This window comes from Onthophagus taurus, chromosome 1 (assembly GCF_036711975.1).
Source record: "Onthophagus taurus isolate NC chromosome 1, IU_Otau_3.0, whole genome shotgun sequence".
NCBI lineage: Eukaryota > Metazoa > Arthropoda > Insecta > Coleoptera > Scarabaeidae > Onthophagus > Onthophagus taurus.
In genome coordinates this window covers 24552619-24562736 of record NC_091966.1, presented here as the reverse complement: position 1 = coordinate 24562736, position 10118 = coordinate 24552619, and the positions used below count along the sequence as shown (strand labels likewise).

At 34.8% G+C, this 10118-nt stretch overlaps 1 protein-coding gene across 1 annotated transcript; it reads left to right on the top strand.

Moving 5' to 3' along the window:
* The first annotated feature begins 4352 nt into the window (after positions 1-4352).
* On the top strand, positions 4353-5005 carry LOC139429577 (uncharacterized). Its single transcript, XM_071195434.1, has 2 exons — positions 4353-4919; positions 4976-5005. Exons 1-2 carry the CDS (start codon positions 4353-4355, stop codon positions 5003-5005), a joined length of 597 nt encoding a protein of 198 aa, XP_071051535.1.
* Positions 5006-10118: the final 5113 nt, after the last annotated feature.

Here is a 10118-nt window from a genome sequence, read left to right as displayed (position 1 = left end):
TGTAGAATTACTTAATCAATGTTCTTATAGCGTTGTCAAGCACGTGAGGGCAACCATAAGAAATTATTGCACTGAGGTAAAAATAAAATAATTTGGACATGGTGATATTCACTGAATTGTTTAAATTTTCTTTCTTCATTTTCCTTTTTAAATTTAAACATTTCTTCTTGCAATTGTCTTATTTTACTTAATTCACTATTTGTGGTACGATCCCGATTTCTGTTCTGGGATGGAACAGAAATGATGTTCTGATGTTCTGTTTTTTTCTTGTATCACTACTCGTTCAGTTAAATTGATTGGAGGTTCTTTTACTGTTGGTGTAAAACATCTTTCGGCTTCAGGAACCGTAACGTTCGAAGGTCCTGCAATTCATCTTCAATGCATGCTACTATTGCACAATCTTGTCTTCGCTTTTTTCCCATAATATCAACGATATTCCCTATTGTCGAGCTCTCTAAGGTACAAATGGGTTGTATAGAGTGACGCTTTGATAAAATATCTTCCAGCTTTCTTTGATATTAAAATTTTGTTTTTATAGCCTCTTTCAAGACTCTTCCACTTGTTCTCTACTTGGAGAGGAGATGTAATGTATCTTATCAAACTCTACATTTTCTTTAAAGTTTTTATTTTTCGTTCTTCAACTAAAGTTTTTTTTTTCTTTATAGAGATGCAGCAATAATTTTGTTTTGGCATCACTCTAATCCATTTTCTAATTATTTTATTCTTTTCATCATTATTTCTTAATCGTATTGAACGTCCATCTTCAAAACTATAAAATTCATGTCCATTTTTCCACTGCCTCTACTGGGATTGAATGTACTGTGTTCTCTACTACAACAAATATTAATAATAATAATAATAAATTATACATAATTGTACATAATTTATAAAACGTAAGTGACGTGTTTTTTATATTCGTTTGTTTTCTAATTTTGTTATATCTCACACTCTTATTTTTATTATATTTTAACTGATTTTAACAAAGCATACTAAATAGTTTCTTTACATAATATATTCATATATAAAATAATATGAATATATAAATTTATATATTCATATAAAAAGATAAGTATGGCGGCTGAGTGAGGAGTGCTTTGTTTCGCTCCGCCGTATTTTGTTTGTGACGGGGAAGTTAATATTGTTTATTATTTACACGATGGCTGATAAGACTCGGGCAGCGCAGGAGAAAAAAGATTTCGTGAAATCTTGTGTGATCGAAATTATTAAAGACGTTGATTTCTTAAATATTCTACGAGATATTATTTCTAAGGAAGTGGAACGGGTTTTTTCCGAAAAAATCAGGTTCCTTGAAGACCGTGTTGAGCAGTTGAACCATGAAAACAGTGAGTTGACCTTAAAATGCGATGATTTTGAGCAATATTCGCGGCGATCTAATGTTCGTATAAAGGGATTAAAAAAGTGCCAGTCTAGTGAAGTCGAAGATAAAGTTCTTGAGCTGATTAACGGCAGTTTGAACATCAACATGGTGCGTAATTTGATTGATCGGTGTCATGCAGTTGGTTAACCCACGAAACACGGTACGCAAACTATCCTCGTTAAATTTGTGAGCTATCGAGAACGAAGAATGGTCATGCATAACAGGAAACTGCTTAAAGGTAAAAATATCTCAATTGTGGAGGATCTGACGAAGGTGCGCCATCGGTTGTATCAAGAAGCGGTGAAAAAATTTAATTACAGAGCTGTTTGGTCCTTGGATGAGAACATCTTTGTGAACAAGAATGGCATTAAATTTAAAATTAAGTCGCTCGCTGATTTGGATAAATTAGGGTGCTCTGAGTTGATTGAGGAAGGGAAAAAAAAAATTAAAATAAATAAATGAATAAACTTCTTAAATGTAGCTGTATGTGGTTACGGCGGAGTGGAGACTAGGTATTTCGTGCCTCTCTTTGTTCTTTATTTTGTTTTTTTTTCTTTTTGTTAATTTGGCTGTATATAGAATAACTTTAGTTTATTATTTGTATGCATTTGATACGCCTTGCACATCTCAATGTCAGATCGCTTTTGCCTAAATTAGTAGATGTTAAAAGTATATTATGTGATAATCATTTTGATGTTTTGGTTTTGACCGAAACATGGTTGAATCCAAATACTGAGTACGATTTTGGATTTGATGGTTATTGAATTGTCAGATTTGATATGACTATAAACCTATTGCGGTTGGTGGTGATATTGAGCAGGTCTGGCTTCAATTTTTCTTTCCTAAGTCCTCTATTTTTGTCGGTGGGATATACAGATCGCCTCACATTAATTGTAGAGACTTTTTGAGTAGTGTTGAGAAAGTATACACTACTTGTGTTGCTGAAACCGAAAACATTTTTTGTTTGGGTGACCTGAACATCGATCTTCTGAACGTGATCCATTTATTAACCTGTTTCATGAATTCTTGGATGTATGCTCGGCTGTGCAACTAATAGGTGATCCGACTCGTCTGACCAATGCTGTTATGACATTGTTGGATGTCATCGTTACATCTTGCTGTCGTTTGGTGTGTGTTAGTGGTGTATTGCCGTGTGATTTGTCTGATCATGACTTGATTTTTTGCGAAATAGATTTGAAAGTACCTAAGACTCCTCCTCGGTTATTAACCGTGCGTATGCTGCGTGGTGTCGATGAGTGTGCTTTCAATAGCGATCTGCAGTCGGTGCCTTTTCACAAAATATTTTTCATGGATAACATTAATTGTAAAGTTCAAAACTTTAATAACTTGTTGCTGGCTTTATTTGACAGACATGCCCCTTTAACCGTAAGGAGGTTTACAAAAAGGTCGTACCTTAGTTAACACCAAATATTAAATTGCTTATGGACGAACGTGATAAGGCAAAGAATAAATACAAGCGTACTCGTTCAGGTGCTGATTGGGTTGCTTATAAGGAGCTGAAGAATTTTACTACAACCTGCATTAGAAGAGAAAGAAAATCGTATCTGGAATATTTATATCAGACGTCTCGGGGTGCTGAACTGTGGAAACAACTGAATCATTTGGGTATTTGTGGTACGAAATGTTCACAGCAAATCCCTGCTCACTTGAATCGACCAGATGAGGTTAACGATTTCTTTATTGATTCAGTACCTTCTTTGAACCTTGCAACGCGTTTCAGTTTTAATGACTTACCGCCTTTAAATTTGATTCAAACTAATTTTAAGTTTGTCTTTGTATCCGAAGCTGATGTAATAAAAGCTATTTCCTCAATTTCTTCTAGAGCTGCCGGTGCTGATAATATCAGTATGAGTATGTTGAATATGTGTCTTCCATTTATATTACCCTACTTGACACATTTACTCAATGTTTGCATTGAAACTTCGGAAGTACCTGACTGTTGGAAGTTGTCAATTGTGGTTCCTATCCCAAAAAAACGTGACCCATCTGAGCCTAAAGATCTGCGGCCGATTAGCATATTGCCAATTTTTTGTTCAACTTAATAATATTTTACCGAAGCATCAATCTGGTTTTCGTAAAAACCATAGCTGTGGTACTGCTCTTCTCAAAGTAACTAATGATATTTTACAAGCTCGAGATAAAGGATTATGTACGTTGGTAGCCTTGTTGGATTTTAGTAGAGCTTTTGAAAGTGTTTGTCATGACTTGCTTGTGGAATTGTTAAAGTATATTGGCTTCAGTGAATCCGCTTTAAACTTAATTGAAAATTATTTAAGTAATAGGCATCAGTCTGTTAGAATCGGTGATGCTTTGTCTGAATTTCGCTGTTTGAGCAAGGGTGTACCACAAGGTACTATTTTAGGGCCTATTCTATTTTCTTTATATATTGTTACGAGGTGTGAATAGGAATCCACCCGAAGAACGAACGATGGATTCCTAGAAAGAAGACGAGATAACAGAAAACGTATAAAAGGAGCGAACCGTTTACCAAATGAGATAGTAACCGGTCGCGCTCCAAATCGCACCGCTCCGTTATTATAAATTGTAAAACTTAGAATTAATCAATAATAAAACTTTGTAAATCATTTGTTTTAAGAGTATAATAAAATCTTATTTTTTAAAAACAAATACAATCTTTCTAAAATCGAAAGTGGCGCAGTCAGTAGGATAGTTACTACGGACATTTGTGAATTAAAAACGTCGCGAGTGAACGGTGGATTTTAATCCTTTGAGGACTATCCGAACCAACGAAAAGATCGACCAGTCGAGGAGGACCCTAAAATTGGAAAATCCCTGGATTGATGAACCAAATGAAAACAACAACAACAATCATACTGTAAGTACCTATTGATTTAACTCAGTGATCCCAGTATAAAACCCTACATCCAAAATTGAGAACCTAAATTGCGAAGACATATTAATTGCCTTACGTGAAGTTGAAGAACAATTAAACATGGAAATAAAACCGGTAGATCAGAACCTGATACCAGTTTTTAGTGGAGATAAAACCACTCTCCGTAGTTATGTAACAGCATGCGAATACCTGATCGAAGAATTTTTAAATCCAAACCCAAACAATGCCAGAATGGCCAGAAGACTCCTTATGATTTTTATGGGAAAATTAGAAGGAAGAGCTAGAGAAGCAGTTGATGCGAACAGAATTCCAACTTCGTGGCCGGAGCTAAAAGAAATTTTAGTGCATAGTTTTGGAGACAAAAGGTCAGAGGATGTTTTGGTGCACGATTTGAATAATGTGACCCCGAAAACAAACGAAAGTGCGCAAGATTACGCAGTTAGAATTAAGGGAACGTTGTACACCCTATTATCAAAGATAAATCTAACAGAAGATAATTTATATATTCGTCATATGAAGATTAACCAATATAATCAATTGGCATTACGTACATTTCTGTTTGGTCTTGACATGATCAACGAGAAATTGGGCATGGAAGTAAAACTACGACAGCCAGGCGACATCGAAACAGCGGAAGGATACGCAATTGAAATCGAAAATTACAACGTACAGAAGAAAAGGTATTTAGATGCGTGTAAACGACCATTTACTCCAGTATTCAGATCGATATCTCAAAATCCGAATCCCAATAAAATGATGCGAGCACAACAACAACCAGTAGCGAGATTATCGTTACCTTGGCCGCAAGGACAACCGCAATTTCGTCAAAATTTCCAATCTCAACGATTCATACCGCCAGCGCCGGTACAACAAAGAAATTATACGCCAAGATTTGCGTTATCACCAGCTCAAGTTCAACAGAGAACACCTGATAGACCAACGCCTATGGACATTGACACGTCAGCGATGAAACGTCCAGCGTCTAGCTTTCAAAGACCTGCTAAGAGACCGTGGCAAAACAATAACATGATAAGACAGCCTGAAGATATGGGAAATGAGAATGTGAACAACCAGGAATTCTCACAACCACAGATGTACGAGACAGACGAGTATGAGAACTTCGATAACACAGAATTCGGCGAAGTAAATGTCGAGCAAATTCCTCAGAGTGAATTTTATGAAGAATACCAAGAGGAAGCAAGTGCTCTAAATTTTCTCATGGTTCAACCAAACCAGCACGTCACATAACAGGAGTTATAACTTACAACGCAACTGATAACCCCGGATTGCCTTACATAAAGTTTAACGGTTTTAAAATTTTAATAGACACAGGTGCGTCGAAAAGCTTGGTAAACACAAAAATTTACAATGAAATGAAAGAAGATTATGGTTTCGAAGAAAATTTTAAAATTCAAACGCCTCACGGACTTGAAATCGGACATCAAGCTATCAAAGCCCCTTTACCGGACTTATTTAAAGATAATAAAGAATACGTATTTTATTGTTTCAATTTTTCAAAATCATACGACATATTAATTGGAATGGACATCTTAAAGGCAATCAAAGGAAAAGTAGATACGGAAAACGAAATTGTGATAACATCAAAAACGAAAATACCCTATTATACCAAATTGGATGAAGTTAAGTTACTCCCTAATCAAAATCAAATACTAAAATATAGAGTTAATAATATGAAAAATGGATATGCGTTATTTCCAAAGACGAAGACACAATTACCAACAGGAGAAGAGATAACTTTAGCACCAGAAGCGCTTGTAAAAGTAACGAACAATGAAACATTAATTAGAGTGAACAACCCTACTAATATGATGTTAAAAACCTATAACCGATTGCATCATATTAAGGTGGAACCAATTCACGAGATAGAAGAACGAATTAATGTAAGGTACCAAGAAAAAGACCAATTACATCAACTAAACATAGAACAAATCGAAGAATTCGTAGAAAATGATAACCTGAACATCGAAGAACAAGCGACCTTAAAAGCACTTTTGATGAAGTATAATAAATTATTCCATACAGACGGTGAACGTTTAACTTTTACTCACAAGATTAAACACCAATTAAACATGAAAGATAATGAACCCGTGTTTGTAAAACGATACCGACAACCAATGGTGATAAGAAAGGAAATTAAGAAGCAAGTCTCGGAACTTCTGAAACAAGATATCATAGAGGAAAGTATATCTCCGTGGTCCGCCCCCGTACACATTGTAACTACGCAGAAGGACGGCAGATTAAAACATCGTATGGTAATAGATTACCGAAAATTGAATGAAAAAATGATTGAGGACAAATACCCAATTCCGAATATATCAGACATTTTAGATAAGTTAGGCCGAAGCCAATACTTTACATCGTTAGATTTGGCTAGTGGTTACCATCAAGTCGAGATGGAAGAAAAAGATGCACCTAAAACAGCGTTTAGTACGGAACAAGGGCATTTTCAATTTAAACGAATGCCGTTTGGATTGAAAAACGCACCAGCTACGTTTCAAAGACTAATGGACAACGTATTAAGAGGTTTACAAGAAGACACGTGTATGGTGTACCTCGATGACATCGTAATATATTCGGCATCATTGGAAGAGCATATTGTAAAATTAACAAAAGTTTTTGATAGATTAATCGAAGCAAATTTCAAATTAAAATTCGAGAAATGTAATTTCCTGAAGAAGGGCCTTAAATACTTAGGACATTTGGTTACGAATGAAGGTGTGAAACCTAATCCGGAAAAAATAGAAGCGATAGAAAGGTATCCAATTCCTACAACACGCAAAGAAATAAAATCTTTCTTAGGATTGTTAGGATACTATAGGCGATTTATAAAGAACTTTGCCCAAGTAACCAAACCCTTCACGAAGTGTTTAAAGAAGAACGCAAAAATTGAAATAACATCGGAATATAAAGAATCGTTTGAGAAATGTAAACAGCTATTGACAAATGACCCGATTTTACAATACCCTGATTTCGGAAAAGAGTTTATTGTAACAACTGATGCTTCAGATATAGCATTAGGAGCAGTACTGTCACAAGGAAAAATAGGAAGTGACAAACCAGTCTGCTATGCGTCGCGAACATTATCAGAAACCGAAACACGATATTCAACCATTGAAAAGGAATTATTGGCTATTGTTTACGCAATTAAACAATTTAGACCATATTTATATGGACGCAAATTTACGATCTTTACCGATCATAAGCCGTTAGTTTGGTTGTGGTCACTCAAAGAACCGAACTCACGACTGATGAGATGGAGAACAAGATTGGAAGAATATAATTTCGAAGTGGTTTATAAGAAGGGAAAGCTAAATAAGAACGCCGATGCTTTATCAAGAATAAAATTAGACCAACTGAACATGATGGATTCAGACGACGAAGCATCGCTATTACCCAACATAGACGATGAAGAATTGCTAAGATTAGCAGATGAAATGTCTATAAAGATATTAGGACAGATCAAACCTACAAGACAAAAATTAGGAATAGGAACTGCAAGAAAAGAAATAACGATGAAAGAAAACTCTGAAAATCAAGATGACGACTCGGACACAATTCACTCAAATCAAACACAAGAACCAAAAAGAGCAATCGAAATTAGAGAAACACCTATAGATAATAAAAGAAAACAATTTTTATTCTCATGGGGACAAGGAAGGAATATGAAGATTCATTTCGAACAAAAGGATGAAAAAACAATCTACCAGATCAAATTACCAAAAGATAATTATGAAGAAAGCATTGCAAAGATCTATAAAGAGTATATGACAGAAAAAACTTCAGTTTACATCCATACCGACGACGAGGATTTGTACCAAAAATTATGTCAAGTTTATACGAAAATAATGAGTGATAATGGTCCCAGAATAATCAGATGTTTAAAGAGGGTAAGAGTAATAATCAACCCAAAAGAACAAGTAGAAATAATTACCAGACACCATCAAGGTATAACTAACCATCGAGGAATTGAAGAAACGTTACAACATCTCCAAAAGAACTATTGGTGGAAGAAAATGAAAAGCACGATTACCAAATTCATAAAGAATTGCGAAGTATGTAACAGAAGTAAATATAACAGAGGTCCTGAAGTACCACCGTTACCGATAACGTACACACCGGAAGCACTCATAGAGAAGCTATTTGTCAATATATTTTCAATAAATCAAGGAAAATATCTAACCATTGTCGATTCATTCTCACGACTAGGTCAAGCGATACCAATAAAAAGTAAAAATCCGACAAAAATCGTGGATGCCCTGCTAACGTATTTTGCATACTATGGGATACCGAACGAAATAAGTGTAGATCAAGGTGCAGAATTCGACAACGAAATTGTGAAGGAGCTCGCAAAAATTCATAAAATAAACTTGCATGTAACAACAGCGAAGAATCCCGAATCGCAAGGTAATGTAGAGCGATTTCACTCAACATTGGTGGAGCATCTAAGATGTTTAGAAGAAGATAATACTGCCACGATGCAAGAGCAAATAAGAAGTGCTATAATAGCATATAACAACACCATATCAACACCAACAGGTTTAACACCAATGGAAGCATTATTAGGACATACGAAAGCAAGAGATCCTATGGACATGTTTTATGACGAAACTACTTACCAAAATATCATCCAAAAGCACAAAGATCGTATGAAAATTTTGTATAAACGAATAAGAGATAAAGATGAAGAAAGAAAGCGCAAGACCCAGGAAAAACAATCAGAAAAGACGAAAGAAATGGAATGGAAGATCGGAGAAATGATTTATGTAAAGAACATTACAAAAAGTAGTAAGATTGCCAAACCTTTCTTCGGACCATATAAAATAATAAAAGTCAACGATAACGATACAGTGGAAGTAGTGACGAAAAGAGGAGTTCAAACGTACCATAAAAGATATCTAAAACATGGTATTGTTTCAGATGCGGAATCCTTTACTGGATCGCAAATGGAAAAGTAATTATGACAAAATTAGAAGATCCACTTTTTCCACTCTACCTGGGAAAAGCAGTAAATAAAGCGGGAAGATGGGACTTAATCATACAACACGATTTACAACCTATTGGCATTGAAGTAAACAATTTGAATGAAAGATATCAAGAAATACAAGGAATTATCGAGCAAAGTAAAGATGCAAGATTAGTAAAACAGGAATTATCAGGAATGCTATCGACGTTAACAACAAACAAGAACCTAATGAATGAAGGATGGCTACAGTTAGTTCCAAAGGTGAGAAAAAGCAGAGGAGCAATAAATTTTGTTGGAAGCGTAATTAAAGCAATAACAGGAAATCTAGCTAACGAAGATGCGGAAAGATACGATCAAGCAATCGAACAATTAAGAAAAAACCAAGAACAATTCATAAAAGTTAACAAACAACATCTTTCTCTGTCTTTTAAAGCAATAAAGGAATTTGAAGAAAATGTAAAAACACTTGAAAGGAACCAAATTGTAATTAAATCTAGAATTTTACAATTGGGTGTTACTTTGAAAAATGTCACTATATTTGCAATGGAAGCCCACAGAAGAAATACGTTGTATGCAAATTTACTAATGTTAATAACAAGTATGCAAACTATTAACGAATTAATAGGAAAATTAGTAGTAGCAAAAACATTTGCCAAATTGAAGACATACCACCCAGCTATTTTGAGTACAGAAATATTTTTAGAAGAACTTTTGGAAATACAAAAGCTTCAAAAATTACCTCTCAAGATAGAAGATGAAAACATCTATGCTATTGAAAGGACAATCGACGTAAAAGCATACGTAAAAGGCATTAAAATTCATTTCATATTGGGTATTCCTTTAATAGATTCAGAATCCTACCAGTATTATAAATTCTTTTC

Excerpts from the sequence above, each read along its gene's own strand:
- LOC139429577 (XM_071195434.1), top strand. The coding sequence starts at position 4,353 with ATGGAAATAAAACCGGTAGATCAGAACCTGATACCAGTTTTTAGTGGA. Across the intron at positions 4,920-4,975 it reads TTGAAATCGAAAATTACAAC|ATCGATATCTCAAAATCCGA; the intron begins GTACAGAAGAAA and ends TCCAGTATTCAG.